The sequence below is a fragment of the Carcharhinus amblyrhynchos genome, chromosome 4, assembly GCF_965287045.1.
Source record: "Carcharhinus amblyrhynchos chromosome 4, sCarAmb.v2.hapA, whole genome shotgun sequence".
Taxonomy (NCBI): domain Eukaryota; kingdom Metazoa; phylum Chordata; class Chondrichthyes; order Carcharhiniformes; family Carcharhinidae; genus Carcharhinus; species Carcharhinus amblyrhynchos.
The window spans coordinates 132,315,025-132,333,277 of record NC_137327.1 but is presented as its reverse complement, the minus strand read 5'-3'; the positions used below and the strand labels follow the sequence as shown (position 1 = coordinate 132,333,277).

General features: G+C 46.1%; 1 protein-coding gene across 3 annotated transcripts in view; it reads right to left on the bottom strand.

Moving 5' to 3' along the window:
* Positions 1-17,833, bottom strand: part of eda (ectodysplasin A) — a 253,357-nt gene extending 235,524 nt beyond the window's left edge. For all 3 annotated transcript variants that reach the window (XM_080187890.1, XM_080187891.1, XM_080187892.1), the window contains exon 1: positions 17,395-17,833. In XM_080187890.1, coding sequence (XP_080044016.1) covers positions 17,395-17,763 — 369 coding nt within the window. In that variant the 5' untranslated portion in view covers positions 17,764-17,833. The remainder of the gene's footprint in view (positions 1-17,394) is intronic.
* Positions 17,834-18,253: the final 420 nt, after the last annotated feature.

The window sequence follows — 18,253 nt, the reverse complement described above, 5'->3', positions numbered from 1 at the left end:
TTCCAATTTTGAAACCCTGAGGTTTAATCAATTGGCTTAATGAAATGCAGACTTTGCAGCAAATTTGAAAATAACAGCCTGCAATACTTTGCTGCGACAATGATGGCATTTTAGTAATAATCCAAAGTGCTAAAGGTCTGGTACGATGAATAAACTTTGACAGTGGAGGTCAGAGGGCTGCTTAAACTTTCAAAAGATGCGTTTGGAAGACCCGAAACAGGCACACAGTCATTGTCAAACAATGGGTCTTGAATGTGGCCCAGTCCATCACTCATCCAGCCTCCTGCCCAGTGATCCGGTCTACACTTCCCGCTGCCTCGACAAAGCAGCCAGCATAAGTAAGGACTCCACACACCCCAGACATGCTCTTCTTGACCTTCTTCTGTTGGGGAAGAAATACAAAAGTCTGAGGTTAAGTGCCAACCGACTCAAGAACAGCTTCTTTCTTACTGCCTTCAGACTTTTGAATGGACCTATCTTGCACTGAGTTGATCTTTCTCTACACCCTAGCTATGACTGTAACGCTACATTCTGCACTCTCTCCCTTCCTTCTCGATGAATGGTATGCTTTGTCTGTATAGCATGCAAGAAACAATACTTCTCACTCTATTCTAATACATGTGACAACAATAATAAATCAAATCAAATGTTGGAGGGGGAGACCAACTTGAATGAGAGGGTGATGTTTAAAGTTTATTTATTAGTCACAAGGAAGGCTTACATTAACACTGCAATGAAGTTACTGTGAAATTCTCCTAGTCGCCACACCTGTTCGGGTCAATGCACCTAACCATAAGCAAATGGCTAAAAGCATTTGGATTTCTGGTATTATCTTACCTCAGTGAAAACAAGTTAGGACAATTGCAGTGAGACATTTTCTCAATTTAAAGCAACCTCACTAAAGGACAACTCAGCTATAACATCAGCTCAGCTGCAAATTCACATCTTTGGAAAAGTTGCTTCTTCCATCTTTCATTTCGTTTGGTTTGAATTGGGGCCTGAGCAAATAATTTAATACAGTAAGAAGTCTGACAACACCAGGTTTAAGTCCAACCAATTCCAACCAAGACTCCTTACTGTGTTTACCCCAGTCCAACGCCGGCATCTCCACATTACAAATAATTTAAGTCACTGGATAAAAACAGGTTACTGGAATCGGAAAATTTGACAAACCCCCACCCCCAACCACTATGCCCCCCCCCCCACAAACCAACCCCCCCCCCCACCACCATCCCAGGTTATTCTACATAAACCGGAGCGACTGTGTTATTTACCTGTGCCTCAATCACAACTTTATTGTAATCTAGTTTAAGGTCCGAGCCGGGCAAAAGTGAACATAGGTGTTTAACCATCACCCCCCCCACCCCCCCCACCCCTCCCCACACCCCTCCCCACAAAACGCAGTGCTGTGATTGTAACAGGCCTTATTCAGATTACTGGAGCATTGGGGGTGGGGTGTGGAGGAAGAGGCATTGGAAGCCCCACGCTAAATACTGCTCAGGCAGCTATAGATTAGTAATACCAAAGTATAAAATGTGACAACATGTTGCTGCCGCCTAGATAGCTTTGCAGATATCCCTTTGTGCAGTGCTTGGGATTTACATGCCAACTCAGCACCATAAATTTTCCCTTTCATTAGTCCCATTTTTTTAAAAAAAAAGCAAACTTACTCCAAACTCTCCACTTTTATCTTGTTTGTCTTCCACGTTCACACACTGCTGCTTGCTCTGGCAGCCTCCTGCTGCAGTTGAGGAATATCATCCAAATGAGATTCCACAAGGCCAACATCACCCATGGCAATGTAACACTGACACCCCATCCACCACCTTAAACATTCACCTCCTCCACAAGTCATTCTGTGGTAATATAAACAGGGCCTAATTCTCAGGCTGATAAAATTGGATATCCTAAATAAAAGAATTGGGCATATTAAAATCAAACGCAGTCAAATCTCGGGCTGGCCAATTGTTCAAATACACAAACCTGTTTGGGTCTGACCCATCAATCACCCATCAAAGATCACTGCACTCTACTGAGACCCAGCAGGAGATCATCGCACCCCATTGAAATGCACCGGCCTATTGTTAGAAGCCCAGATCGGGCCAGACTTTCTGTCACCGAGAGTTCCTGCCTATCTGATAACAGGTTACAGGTAAGCAGCAGCATGGAGATGGACACCTGGGGGGTGGACCCTGGTGTCGGGTCAGGCAGACATCAAGAAACCCATTGGGTATTGGAACCCCTTCCTGGGTCCTCATTGGCCGGAAGCCAGAGAAGTTTCTGGAAAGGCAAGCAGGCAGGGGGATGAAGGGACACAATTCAGTCACGCCAGGAGCAAAGACTCGACAAGGGAGGTGACCTTGACCATCTGGAAGACTGACCAGAGAAGGAAGGAAGGAAGAAGCTGCCATCGAGATTCACCTTCGTAACGATGGACCAGAGGGACTCAGAGGTTCAAGCTGCAGTTTAACCAAACCATCTCTGAGGGTAGTATACTTGAATCTGGGGTATCCTCTTGTTTTATGAGGATAATTTAAGGGTTAATAGTGTTATTATTAATAAACTTGTTGAATCTTTACTTGTGTTTGTCCTTTGTCCATCTTACAAATAAAGGCACTAGGGTAAAATCTTGGAGTAAATAAACTGGTTGAAAGTAACAGGTACAACCAATACATTGGCTGCATTTCTTTTTAAATGAACAAGGTTCATTTTATCAGCAGTTCACCAAGGTGTCCTCAACAGCATCTCACAAAGCCGAGACCTGAATCATAGAATCTCCCATGGTACAGAAGAAGGCTATTCGGCCCATTGAGTCTGCACTGACCACATTCCCACCCAGGCTCTATTCCTGTGATATAATCCCTCTGACATTAAGGGGCAATTTGGCACGGCCAAGCAACCTAACCCACACATCTTTGGATTGTGGGAGGAAAGCTGAGCATCCGGAGGAAACCCATGTAGACATAGGGAAAAAGTGAAAACTCCACACAAACAGTGACCCCAATCCGGAATTGAACCGGAGTCCCTAGCACTGTGAGGCAGCATGCCACCTCTCGCATTGAGAAGGACAAGGGCAGCGGAGGTGCATCGGAACACCCTTACTTCCATACACCATCCTGACTTGAAAACATATTCAGAACTCCCTCCCGATCAGCACCGTGGACGCACCTACACCAGACAGATGGCACTGATTCAAGAATGTAAGAAAGAACAAGGAGCAGGAGTAGGCAATTCACTCCCTTGAACCTGCTCCGCCTTTCAATAAAATCAGAAAATCATAAGAGTCCCTACGATGCAGAAGAAAGCCATTTGGCCCATCGAGTCTGCACCAACCCGCTGACCAAGTATCTCACTCAGGCCCTCTCACTGGCCTTATCACCATAACCCTACACATGTACCATAGCTAACCCATCTAATCTGCACATCTTTGGACTACAGGAGGAAACCGAAGCACCCGGAGGAAACCCATGTAGACACGGGGAGAATGTACAAACTCCACACAGACACCCAGGAACGGTACTAACCTCGGGTCCCTGGTGGTGTGAAGCAGCAGTGCTAACCACTGGGCCACCGTGCCTCCCATGATGGCTGAATATGGTTCACTGGCACCTTCTCAAGTGAAATCAATGATAGTCAATGAATGTTGGCCTTACCAGCAATAGCCTTACGCGTGAATGGGTTAAAAAAGGTTCTTTTCCATTGCATTCAAAGCTGTAGATCTCTGTCTGTAGACACTCACCAGCCCCATCGTCCCAGCTTTCACCCTTTTACAACATTATGGCAGCAACCCACACTCTGTCAATCTACAAAAAGATGGCAGATCCTTGAGTGGACCACTGACTTAAGAAACAGAGCTGCAGCCAGATAGAAAGAGTTGGGAACATCAGGAGCAATTCGAGTCACCTTCCTGAACTACTGTCACCCTTGTGATACGTGTACACTCACAGCCCTGAGGGAATTCCCAGATTTTGACCGGAAGATAATGGAGGAACAGCAACGTATTTCCAAAACAGGAGGTTGCATGAGTTGAAGGGTATTTTGAAGGTTGAGATGTTCCCAAGCCTGCTAACCTTGTTCTTTCAGGCAATCGAGCTTGTGGCTTCAGAAGGCACTGCTAAAGGAGCCTTGGTGAGTTTTCCACTTTCCGTCACAGAAATGCAGAACTTACAGAGTGTCCAATGCACTTTGCACCCATTGATATCTTTTGATGAATAATCCAGCAAAACATAGCAACCAATTTACACACAGAGGCAACATGCAGGGTGGAATTTATTGCCCCCCCGCCCCCCGCTATCCCCCCCCCCGCACTCACCTGAGGCAGGATCAGAGGCAAGGACTGGCATATGTTTCAGCTGGGAGAATGCAGGGTTCAGATCTTGCCTCCCTCCAATCAAGTCGGGGGGGGGGGCAGGGATAAATGCAGGTGACCTTCCCTCTCCCCAGAGGCAGATTTCCTTCCCTAAAAGACATTAGTGAACCCGATTGGTTTTTCCGACAATTGACAGTGGTTTCACTGTCATCGGTAGATTCTTAATTCCAGATTTTTTTAAATTGAATTCAAATTCCAACATCTACCATGGTGGGATTTGAAATGAGGTCCCTGGGACATTAAGTGAGTTTCTGGATTAATAGTCTAGCGACACTATCACCTCCCCAGCCAAAATTGCTGAAAAGCACTGCCTTGGGTCAATGATAATTTTGAGCGAGTGTGTTTGGCACTTGAATTGAAAATTTGCCATCAAACTGCCAGCAAGTCAACTGAATATGGATTATCATTAACAAAGTATCACAGCCGGCAGTCCGAATATAGTGGTGAAACATGCTGCTTGCAAACTGCTTGAATCGTAGAATCCCCACGCTGCAGAAAGTGGGCATTCGGCCCATCAAGTCTGCACCAACAACAATCCCACACAGACCCTATCCCAATAACATCACATATCTATCTTGCTAATCCCCCTGAACCGTTGGATCAATTTAGCACGGCCAGTCAGCCTAACCCGCACATCTCTGAACTGTGGGAGGAAACTGGAGCACCCGGAGGAAACCCACGCAGACACGGGGAGAACATGTGAACTCCACACACACAGTCACCCAAGGCCGGGTCCCTGGTGCTGTGAAGCAGCAGTGCTAACCACTGTGCCATTGTCTGCACTAAGTCTTTTCAAAGATAGAATTGTCCTATCCTACCTACAGCAAGTTTGGTGATAGATGGGAACAGAAAGCTGGCAGAAGCCAAAAGGTCATTAAAATCACGTGGTAACTCTCCCAATCGGGTTAATAGCGAGCCAGTCTTCCCACTGACTGGTGGCATGAATGCCATTTACATTTATTTGCATGCTCACTAAAACAGCTGTCTGTCAGCATCCCATCAGATGTTTCAATCGTGAGTCACTCGAGTGTAAAATTGCATTGGTCTAAGACCCAATTGCAACCATTCCCCTTAGTTCAAGGGTCAGTCACGAGGGGTCACAGGTTCAAGGTGAGGGGCAGGAGGCTTCGGTGGGGGGGATGTGAGGAAAAACTTTTTACCCAGAGGGTACAGAATGCGCTGCCTGGGGGGGTGGCGGAGGCGGGTTGCCTCACATCCTTTAAAAAGGCATCTGGATGAGTACTTGGCACATCATAACATTCAGGGCGATGGGCCAAGTGCTGACAGATGGGATTAGATGAGAGCTCAGGTGTTTTGACTCTGTCAGTGTGGACTCGATTGGCTGAAGGGCCTCTTCTGATTCTGCAATGGTTGACTTGCACAAGGCAGTCCGCAGTTTGCAAGAGACTTCAGGGTGAGTGCAACTCTGCTGTAGCACTGCACTGCTCCTGATGGGCTGTACACCACTCTGTCGGGGCTGACCAGTTCCTGCCCTCCATCTCCATGCCGAGCTGGTCGTTACGAACAGCACCATGCTGCTGGACCCATGGGCCCTCCTGTGTCACCGATTCGCTTCAGTACAGTGCCTGGGGTTAGGGGTACAAGGGTCTCCCTGCCCCTCTTATCATACACTGATGTTTATTTGGACAGCACCGTGCTGCGGAACCCATGTAGCCACCGCAACAAAGGTACAAAGTTTGATTCGAGGTGGGGTGCACGGTGAGGCTGGGTGTGGGGGGGGGTGGGTGGTGCATGGTCTGACAAAGACAAGGGGCTCATTGTGGAGGGAGGGTTCTGCAAGGAAGGGTGGTGCAGGGCATGAGGGTTCATGATTTCACGCAGAAGGCCAGGGAGATGGGTGAAGAAGGTGAACAGTGGGAAGACCAAGGAGAGGGATTTGTATTCTAATAAGGAAAAGCTCACAAATAAGGGGGTTAAAGGGATACCTCACCGTTTACTGGAAGGACACGCACAAAGACTCCAGATGCGGTGGGAGAGGTCCATACGGGTGATGGACTTGGGGGAGGGAGGAACAGATTTCCTCTTGAGGCTACGAGTCTTTCCCCTCTGGGTTGCTGATATCCTACACAGGACAGATGGGCTGGGGACCATGATATGAGTGTGCTGGACTGGAAGTTTAAATATGGCTCCTGGACCTTCGAACCCAGCAGCTGGCAATGGACAGACAAATTAGTCCACCCCCACCCACCCTCCTGCTCCCCGCCCACACCAGGTGACTCAGAGGGTAACATGTCTGTGCATAATTAATGAGGTTCCAAGTACAGAACCTGGTGCAGGGACCATCTTGATTTTTAAAAAATACTATTTAAATACAAGACTATTGCTGAGCTAAGAAAAAATGCTAAAATACCAAGCAAATTGGGTAGCATGTGTTTAAGGTTTATTTATTAGCTTCACAAATAAGCTTACATTAACACTGTAGTGAAGTTACTGTGAAAATCCCTTGGTCATCACCCTCCACCTGTTTGGCTACACTGAGGGAGAATTTAGCATGGCCACTGCACCTAACCAGCACGTCCTTTGGACTGTGGAAGGAAACTAGAGTACCCAGAGAAAACCCATGCAGACACAGGAAGAACGTGCAAACTCCACACAGGCAGCGACCCAAGCCAGGAATCGAACCCAGGTCCCTGGCGCTGTGAAGCAGCATTGCTTACCACTGTGCCACCGTGCCACCCCAAGTGGAGAGGGAAACGGATTTAACATTACAGTTCATCAGAAAGCAGCATTTTGCTTTGTCATTGCTGATTTCCTGTATCCTGTACATTTCTTCAGCGCGGTAATCCTCAGGTTAAATCATCACCAGTTAGCTCTCCCCTCAAAGTGCAGGGCGGCCACTGGTCACCCAGGACTATGGCGACTTTTACCTTCACAGCTCTTCAAGTAAAAACCTGAAGTGAAAATCGGAACACAGTGCAAATCACCACCAATCTAAACAAAGTGGGATTGAAGATATGTTAAGAAGTCTCAGAACACCAGGTTAAAAGTCCAACAGGTTTTGTTGGGCCTGTTGGAAACCTGTTGGACTTTAACCTGGTGTTGTGAGACTTCTTACTGTGTTTACCCCAGTCCAACACCGGCATCTCCACATTAAAGATATGTAACAGCCGTTAAAATCGACAACTAAGTTTGATATTGTATATGACTAAGGGAAGAGTGATGAAAGCAACACCCACAGTTTGAGTTCTAAGACTGAGCCCAAGTAATGGCTTTTGTAAGGATATGGAAAAGTGAAGAATGAGGTATTGTGTTACCCATTTTAGTGTAAATGTCTTGCTTAAACTAAGTTATGATTATGTTACAGCAGATCATGGTTATAACAACTTGGAATACACAGAACAATTACTCAAGCTTCCATTTCAGCAGTTAAGTGACAGTTCGGAGCCACTATTTTAGTTTAAGGCATCGTCTGACCCCCCTCAGGGGAGCGTGCATTGTTTCACACTCTTTTGTATCCACTAGTCTTTACTTAATGCTTCATTGATACCTCAATTACCAAGGAGACAGGCTTGGCTCTCCAAATAGGCACATCTTTTTTTCATAACAGAATAGAAACTTTTCCTTCTTTGTGAGGCTGACATTCTCTCACCATTGAACAGGAAATGAACCAATCTTCCCTGTCATTTCTTGTTCCTTACTGAGGTTTGTTTTACAAAACTAATTGTCTGCCTTTCCCTCAATGTATTGCCAAGGGCAACACAACACGGTTGCCAGGGTAAATGCAAGATGTGACTGATTGACAGTAGGTAAAAGCACAAGCGAAGGACAGGCAATAATGTGGTGTGAACATAAATCTCATCACTTCATGTTGCAGCACATTGGCACTCAAATCCTTGCCACTGGAACAGGTAACAGTGGAAAAAGCTCCGAATAATCTCTCAGATAGTGTTGTTTGTGATCAGACTGACAAATTTATTTCAGCAGCCAAGTTTTACCCAGCCATTGCCTTAAAACATTGCTTAGCAGGTCAAGTGGGTCAACTGCTCGTGCCACATTGACTGGAAAGATGCCAGATGAGAACTCCAACTACTGGAGAGTTAAATGACCAAAATAAGAATGGTCTTTTCCTATCTGGGGAACTAAATCTGAATCAGCCAGGACTCCCCATGGAGGGATAGCCTCCAACACTCACTGTCCATGTTCAGGTTAGGATACTGACCTTTTGGATGATGCTGTGCAATCATAGTGGCACAGTGGTTAGCACTGCTGTGTCACAGCGCCAGAGACCCGGGTTTGATTCCCAGCTTGGGTTATTGTCTGTGTGGAGTCTACATGTTGTTCCCCATGTCTGTGGGTTTCCTCCGGTTTTATCCCATAGTCCTCAAGACATGATGGTTAGGCATATTGGCCATGCTTAAATTTTAACTTAGTCTACCCAAACAGGCATCAGAGTGTGGTGATGAGGGAATTTTTCACAGTAACTTCATTGCAGTGTTAATGAAAGCCTAAATAAACTTAGACATTTATAGCACACCTTTCTTGATCCCTGATGTCCCAAAGTACGTTACAACCAATAAAGAAATCTAACCAGCCAGTTTGCATACAGCAAGCTTCCACAAATGGCAATGCAATAATGAATAGATAATCTGTTTTACTGAAGTTGCCTCAGTGATAGATATTGGTCAGCAACAAATCTAAACTGACATTCCAGTGCAATATTCAGTGCTTTCACCAGAATGGCAAGACTGTGGAACTGACCACCACATGGAGCAGTTGAAACAAATAGAAAATCTCTCCTTGGCCCTCTCCTCCCTATTCCTAACCAGTTGTTCCAAGCTACTTGTTGTGTTCCAATTCTTACACATTCCCAATTTTAATCGCTCACTGATTGTTAACTTTGCCTTTTGTCACCAAAGCCTGAAGCTCAAGCATTCATTCCTGGAACCTCTCCCTCTTCTTTAAGATCCATCAAAACTTTGTCCTAATATCTCCTTCTGTGGCTCAGTATCAAACTTTGTTTGATAATGTTCCTATGAGTAGGATTTTTTGTTATAATACAGGCACTGTAAGTTGACGTTGTTGTCACTTGATTTGTCAGTTAAGAATCTAAAGTACAATGGGCAGGATTTTATGGCCTCACTTGACCCGAAACCATAAATTTCTGCCTGAGGTCAACGAACCTTCCCAATGTCTGCCCCTCGCTCACTCGGATTCCCGTGACAGGCGGGGCGGTAAAATTCCGACCAATTTGTTGGAAAAGCTAAAATTCAATTTACTGCGAATCACAGTCTCTTTACCGTGCAAAAGGAGGCCATTCAGCCCATCCAGTCTAGTATTCTTTCTGTGGGACTGTAGAAAAAGTACTCGGGCTGCAAATATTCCCAAAATTTCCGCACAGCCCCGTTATCATAGACACAGCATAAATTTTATAACTTCAACATTCACCACAGATTTCACAGCAGTTCCAAGAAATTGGCTATGTTAGGAATGGGCAATAAAGGCCAGCAAAGTCCACATCTCAAGAACAAGTTTAAAGAATGATGATTTCCCTTCAGGCTTTCATTTGTCTTTGAATCTCTTGCCAGGATAGCGAACAAAGAACTTGCATTTCAATAGCACAGTTGAAGATGTCCCAAATTGCTTTGCAGCTGATCGACTGTAGTTGTAGAGGCAAGCAGTGACCAATTTGTACAAAGCAAAGTTCCACCAACAACAATGAAATTGATGACTGGCTAATCTGTTTCAGCGCTAGAAGAATGAAGGGGACAAATGGGTAGCATAGCTCTCACTTGAGTAACAAAATCCCCCGATGACCTTTTCACATCTCTGATAACTTCTTTCTGAGACTGCTTCAGCTTTTATTTCCAAAGTTGTTGAACAACTTTGGCCCACATTAAGATGTCTCACAACCCCAGCTTAAAGTCCAACATGTTTATTTGGTATCACGAGCTTGCAGAGCACTGCTCCTTCATCAGGTGAGTCGCAGCGCTCCGAAAGCTCCAAAGCCGGCATCGCCACAACTTTTGCCCAGGCTGCAGGCTTGTGTGTGTACAATGTGAAGAGGCCACTGATCCGCATCTAACTCTTCCCTGCATTAGCAGTTAATTCCACTGGTATGCAGCTTAGAAAATTTCAGTGCAGAACCAAACTAACCACAAAATCAGCTGTCTTAACGCTGTGTGCTTGCTCCCCACTCAGCTAAACACTTCAATCCCAGCTTGTTCAGCGTTTTTCTTCAAATTTTCGTCTAATCCCCTCTTAAATGCTGTGGTGATTTGGCTTCAATAGCCGCTTGTAGTAAAACGTTCAGAAAGCCTTTGCTGAAAGAGATTTCCTCTGGTCATTCATTTATTGAAGAAACACTGAGTAAATAATAACAGGGGTAGAGGTGTCATTTAGATATAAACATCGGTTCAGTTGAAACCCATCACGCTGGTCACGCAACACTGCCAATTTCACGAACGATCATCACACCCCAATGATTCTGTGAACCAACCACTGCTCTTCCCCCTTCTCTCGCTCTTTTCTCACCCCTTCCTGAAATTCAATGGCTTGTTAGGACAAAGTTTCAAATAACAAGCAGTACAAAGTACAAAGAAAAGTACAGCACAGGAATAAGCCCTTTGCCCCCCACCCCAAGCCTGTGGCGATCATGATGCCCTAACTAAACTAAAAAAACCTCCTGCCCTTACGCTATCCGTATCCCTCTATTCCCTCCCTATTCATATACCCATCCAAATGCCACTTAAACGTTGCTAACGTGCCAGCTTCTGCCACTTCCTCTGGCAGAGTGTTTCAGACACCCACCACTCTCTGCATAAAAACTTCCCCCACACATCTCCCTTAAACTTTCCCCTTCTCACCTTGAACCTGTGCCCCCTTGTATGGGACACTTCCACCCTGTCCATGCCTGTCATAATTTTGCAGACCTCTATCGGGTCGCCCCTCAGCCTCTGTCTTTCCAGTGTAAACAATCCTAGCTCTCCTCATAGCCAACATCCTTGAGACCACGCAACATCCTAATCATTAATAACTTGCCCAAGAAACCACTTTTTGAACGTGATTGTGTTGGGAGTGCCTCATCAATGACCTTCTCTCCGTAATAAGGTCAGAAGTGGGGATGTTTGCCTTTGATTGCACAATGTTCAGCACCTTTTGCGATTCCTCAGATACTGAAGCAGTCCATGTCCAAATGCAACAAGATCTGGACAATAGCCAGGCTTGGGCTGACAAGTGGCAAGTAACATTCGTGCCACACAAATGCCAGACAATGACCATCGCCAATTAGAGACACTCTAATCTCCGCCCCTTGACATTCAACGGTTTCACCATCACTGAATTCCCCCACTGTCAACATCCATGGAGTTACCATTGACCAGGAACTCAACTGGACTCACCACATAAACAAGGTAGCTGCAAGAGCAGATCAGAAGCTGACAATACTGTGGCGAGTAACTCACCTCCTCATTCCCCAAACCCTATTCATCATCTACAAGGCACAAATCAGGAGTCTGACGCGTGAGAACACCATCCACCAGGTACCTGGTACATACACTTGCAACTCGGCCAACTTCGTCTATCTGATGCTCTGCAGGAAAGGATGTCCCGAGGCAAGGTACGTTGGGGAGACTGTGCAGATGCTATGACAATGGATGAATGAACACCGTTCAACATTCACCAGGAAAGAGTGTTCTCTCCTTGTTGGGGAACACTTCAGTTGTCATGGGCATTTGGCCTCTGATCTTCGGGTAAGCGTTCTCCAAGGCGGCCTTCACGACACACGACAGCGCAGAGTCGCTGAGCAGAGACTGACAGCCAAGTTCCGTACACATGAGGACGGTTTCAACTGGGATCTTGGGTTCATGTCACGCTATCTGTAACCCCCATGACTTGCCTGGGCTTGCAAAACCTCACTAACTGTCCTGGCTGGAGACAATACAAATCTCTTTCACCTGTGCCTAACCCTCTCACCACTCGCATTGTCTGTACCTTCGAGACTTGGTTACCTGTAAAGATTCTCATTCCAACCATTATTTTGTAAATTGAGTTTGTGTCTTTATATGCCCTGTTTGTGAGCAGAACTCCTCCACTTACCTGATGAAGGGGCGGCGCTCCGAAAGCTAGTGGCTTGTGCTACCAAATAAACCTGGACTTTAACCTGGTGTTGTGAGACCTCTTAGAATAAAATGCTGGCTACAGCGAGCCCACCTTTACCTGACATTCACGTGAGCGCTTTGCAGTAGGAACCCTTCAACAGCCATTTCCTCCCCCCATCTGGAGAGATTTAGAGTGACTGTTGTCGTATCCCTTTTAACACCTTCTCCACCAACCGCACCCCCTCTCCTCCACCCCTCTCCTCCCAGACAGCAGGAAATTCAATGCAGATTAACCATTAATCTGGAGCCTTCCTGATCATTATGCCTCACCGCCAGTGCAGTGAAGTGACCAATTTAGCTACCGGGCAATTTACTTTCCTCGCAGAGAGTAGCCTTGTTATGTCTAGCACCATGCCTTTCCTGCAGCGAGTTAAAGCTGCAGGAATCCGTTATCTGCCCAATAAAGTTAAATAGACACCAGACTTTGCACCGGCAGCACGTGTGTAGTAACATAACCGCACGCAGAATTATGGAACCGTTTTCACAGGCACCTAAAATGCAATAATAATTGCATGTGATTTTTGCACATCCAAAATCATTGTGATCTCACCGGCGTGTCACAGCATGTGGCACACTAATCGTGGTGGTAAGTGCCAGCAAAATAATTAGCAAGTTATTACAGGCACCTAACACATCTTGCTCCTACATATTAACAGGATTAACATTGAGTCAGTGCTCAGTGATGTGGGTTCCTGCAATTAATATCTCTAAAAGCTTGGAGTGATCTCCAAAGTCAGCAGCAACATAAAGCACTATTATTGTGAAACTGCTACACAGAAAATGTGTGCGCTACCACCAGTTAATCAGTACTGGAATTCAAAACTCAAGTAATAGAAGCGCTGTATAGAGCTGTACTGTACTTGTAAATATTTAACGCACAGCTGTACGCACAGATCTGAAAGGACTTGCATCTGCTACTGCCTAGAATTTTAAACATTTGGGGAAAAAAAAATGTCAAAAGGCTACTGGAAAGGGATTGAGAGAAGAATTTTCTTTTCCATGCCAGCACTGCAATGATGGGTCCTCTTCCCGTAGAGTGAGTGGACAATTAATAAATTAGATTAGGCAGTTAGTGCTGGTCTGGCCAGTGATGTCCCACATTCCACAATGAATAAATAAATCCATGATTTTGTTTTCAATCTTAATAATTACTGTGTAATGTGTTACATAACTTTGAAAAGCAACTATTTCAATTGGTGACACATTCTCCCTTGAGGTTTATTTATGCCACCCCTCCTGTATAAATTTTACAAATTACTGAAACTTGGAATTGGCGACTTTATTAGCAATGCTATATCTGATGGTTTCAGTGCCAGAATTACCACGTGGCTGCTTTGATTTACTGTGGACAGAAATGTTGCATACAATTGCTGGGGGCAGCACGGTAGCACAGCGGTTAGCACTGCTGCCTCACAGCGCCAGGGACCCGGGTTTGACTCCCAGCTTGGGTCACTGTGTAGAGTTTTGAATGTTCTCCCTGTGTCTACGTGGATTTCCTCCGGGTGCTCTGTTTTCCTTCTGAAAGGCGTGCTGATTAGGTGCATTGACCTGAACAGACACTGGAGTGTGGCAACTAGGGGAATTTCACAGTAACTTCATTTTGGTATGAATATATGTCTTACTTGTGACTAATAAATAAACTTTAACTGAGGGCTTTGAGGGTTGGGATTTTGAGTCTCTTTTCCTTCGCACTTAGCTTTTGCTTAAATTTATCTTTTGCACTTAGAACATAGAAAAACTACAGCACAAACAGGCCCTTTGGCCCACAAGTTGCGCCGATCATATCGTTACCTACTAGGCTTACCTATAACCCTCAATCCTATTAAGTCCCGTGTATTCATCCAGAAATCTCTTAAAAGACCCTATCGAATTTGCCTCCACCACCACCGACGGCAGCCGATTCCACTCACCCACCACCCTCTGAGTGAAAAACTTATCCCTGAGGCCTTCATAGCGAGGGGGATTGAATATAAAAGTAGGGAGGTCTTGCTGCAGCTGTATAGGGCATTGGTGAGGCCGCAGCTGGAGTACTGTGTGCAGTTTTGGGCGCCGCACCTACGCAAGGATATTTTGGCCTTGGAACGAGTGCAGAGGAGGTTTACTAGGCTGATACCGGAGTTGAGGGGGTTGAGCTATGAGGAGAGGTTGAATAAACTAGGCTTGTACTCGTTAGAGTTTAGAAGAATGAGGGGAGATCTCATTGAGACGTATAAGATGATGAATGGGATGGATAGGATAGAGGTGGAGAGACTCTTCCTGCTCAAAAAAGACAGTAGGACTAGGGGGCACAGCCTCAAGATAAAGGGGGGGTGGTTTAGAACAGAGTTGAGGAGGAACTTCTTCACTCAAAGGGTGGTGAATCTCTGGAATTCTCTGCCCGTTGAAGTGGTGGAGGCTGCCTCGCTAAATATTTTTAAGACGCGGGTTGATGGGTTTTTGATAAGAGAGGGGATTAAGGGTTATGGGGAGAGGGCGGGAAAGTGGAACCGAGCCACGACAGATCAGCCATGATCTTATTGAATGGCGGGGCAAGGCTCGAAGGGCTAGATGGCCTACTCCTGCTCCTATTTCTTATGTTCTTATGTTCTTATCTCCTCTCTACCTACTCCCCAGCACCTTAAACCTGTGTCCTCTCCTAGCAACCATTTCAACCCTGGGAAAAAGCCTCTGAGAATCCACCCGATCAATACCTCTCAACATCTTACACACCTCTATCAGGTCACCTCTCATCCTTCGTCTCTCCAAGGAGAAAAGACCGAGCTCCCTCAACCTATCCTCACTTATTGCATTCTCCAGCTTTAGTGGTTACTTTTCCCATTCCACCCGCTATGGGAATCATAGCGAGCGAGGGACAGACTATGGAAAGTTCCACTGATCTCAGGCAGGATTTTCCCATTTCAGGGTGAGCGCAGCTGGAAAACCCCGTCCTAGACAAAGAGCAACACAGCATAGGAAACAGGCCCTTCGGTCCAACAAAGACATCAGTGAAAAGTTGCAATGGCAGAAGTTCCTCCCCCAAGGCGACCATGTTTCCTTGTTTAAGGAATGATGTAAATGCATTACAAGCAATCCAGAGAAGGCTTTCTTGGAGGAAAGACTGGGGAGGTTGGGGTTGTATCCACTAGAATTTAGAACAGTAAGTTGATTTGATTGAAACCTTTAAGATGCTGAGGCGTATTGACAGGGTAGACGTAGAGAGGATGTTTTCTCTTATCAGAGAATCTAGTAGCAGAAGTCATTGTTTAAAAATAAGGGGGCTTTCAATTAAGACAGAAATGAGGGGATTCTTTTCCTGCGAGCTTTGAGTCCCTGGAACTCTCTCTCTCATAAGGCAGTGGAAGCCTTAAAGTATTTTAAAGGTAGAGCTGGATAGATTCTTAATCCACAAGGAGATAATGTTTATTTATTAGTGTCACAACTGGGTTTATATTAACATTGCAATGGGGTTACTATGAAAATCCCCTAGTCACCACACTCTGGCACCAGTTCGGGTACACTGAGGGAGAATTTAGCATGGCCAGTGCACCTAACCAGCATGTATTTTGGACTGTGTGATGAAACCAGAGCACCAGAAGGAAACCCACACAAAGAACTTGCAAACTCAGCACAGACAATCACCCAAGCCGGGAACTGAACCTGGGTCCCTGGAGCTGTGAGGCAGCCGTGCTAGCCACTGTGCCACCGTGCCAACACCTGCCATTGCAGCTTTTCACTGATGTTGAGGACAGGATTTTCCAGCCACGCTTGCCCCGAAATCAGAAAATCCCGCCTGAGGTCAATGGAACTTTCCATGGTCTGCCCTTTGCCTGCTATGATTCCCATGGCGGGCAGGAGGGGAGAACTTGCCCCAGAAAGTTGGAGAGTGCCAAGGTTATCAGTAGGCAGGGATTTCGGATTGAAGTTACAATCAGATCAGCCATGATCTAATTGAACGGTGGAGAAGATTCTAGGGATCGAGTGGCTTACTCCTGCTCCTAATTTGTATGTTCGAATGCATGCGCCTATAACTGAGGGTCAAAGGGTTAAGGTGTTGGGTGCCAACTTTGCTAAGCAGTGTTCACTTCCCAGCAGCAATCTTTGGATACTTACACAGCCCTCCCACAGGACACTGAGACCAATCGCCAGGTCTGGTGCTGAGGGGGTCAGGGAGACTGTACACCAAAGGGATGTTGCTCACAACACTGGGAATGTTGTGTGGAAGATATTAATGGGGAGGGGGCAAAAATTCATTACGGGCAATCTGACGCCAGTCATTGCCCGAGTGCGATTCAGTTCCACTGACCTTTTCAAACCCTCCACACTGAGCCACTGTTAATGCCAGCCAACCCTCCCTCATAGATTTCAGTCACTGTATGTGTTGAGACAGGGTGGCACAGTGGTTAACGCTGCTGCCTCACAGTGCCAGGACTGATGGGTACTTAGTGAAAACCACATCTGTGAGAAATTGTTAACCCTGTACCACTATTAACTAGCCACACAAACAAATCTTCAGTATCAGGTCTGCGAGAGCTTATCGTGGAAACCAATCACTTGTACACCATCAAGGCTCAGAGAGAGAGAGCAAGGCTCCAGAAGAGGTGGCAAAAAAAAACAGCGACACAAAAAATTCTCCAGAGTGAATAAGCAGTGTAAACAGCTAGAACAAAGCTTAAGTTTGACCACCACATTAATTAATCTCTTGCAACCCACACACTTAGACTGGTTCAATTGAAATAACACTTATACAAATATATCCCTTTGGTTTTGCAAATATCTATTGGTGATAAATTATTGAGGTGGGGGGGGAAGGCAAGAGCACCCAAACAACTGCATCACTTGAGTTTTCTTTGTTTTAAACCGGGAATGATTTACAGTGTATGTGTGTGTGTGTAGAATAAGACTCCTGCTCTGCCCTCTTCGCTCACTCACCCGGTCAGCGGCAGCAGATCGTATTTCCATCACATACTCGCTCGGGTCCATCGGCAGATGGGAGGCATCCGCTAAATGCTGGGCTGAATCTTCGCTCCTGCTCTGCGACCTCAGCTCCCGTTTCACCTCGGACCGCAGATCCAGGTAACACAGCAAGGTGACCAGGTGGAGGGACAGCGACAGCACGAAGAAACCGAGGAAGATCCCACAGTTGTTGCACCGCTTCTTGCAACTGCAAGAAGTGGGCAGCTCTCTCTCGTAGTTCAATAACTTTCCCTGGAAACTTTTTGTTGCCATTGCTTTTCCCTGCACCAAACCAGGTCTTAAAAGCAGGGCTGGCTTCTCTTGCTCGCACCCATACTCAACCATCCCACCTTTACAGCAAGAAACAAAAGGGAAATCCCGACGAGTAGATCCAGCAGAGAAACTGGCCGCACTGTCCAAGTTCTCATGCGAGTGCTCGCATAGACAGTGAAGCTGAGTGAGAGCTCAACTCCACTTGCCAATCAAACCTCAGAATCCCTCCTCACTGAGAGCAGTTTGCCTCCTATTGGTCAGCTTCAACGTCCATCCTTGAACATGATGAAAATTCCCTGGAAAAAGCTGAAATCCGCAACAGGTCTGGCAGCATCTGTGGAGAGGGAAAGCTGGGGATGAGGGCTGGAAACGTTAACTCTCCTTCCCCTCTGTGCAGTAGGCTGTCAGCCCTGCTTGCAGTAGAAGCTGCTTGCTTACTTGCTGAAGTCTTGTTGCTACTTTGGATTGCCAGCAGCCACAGGGTCTCCTGCTTCTCTCTTGGTTGGGTGGACCTTTTCAGAGAATAGTCTTGTTTCCCACTGATCTTTTTTGCACAGCGACA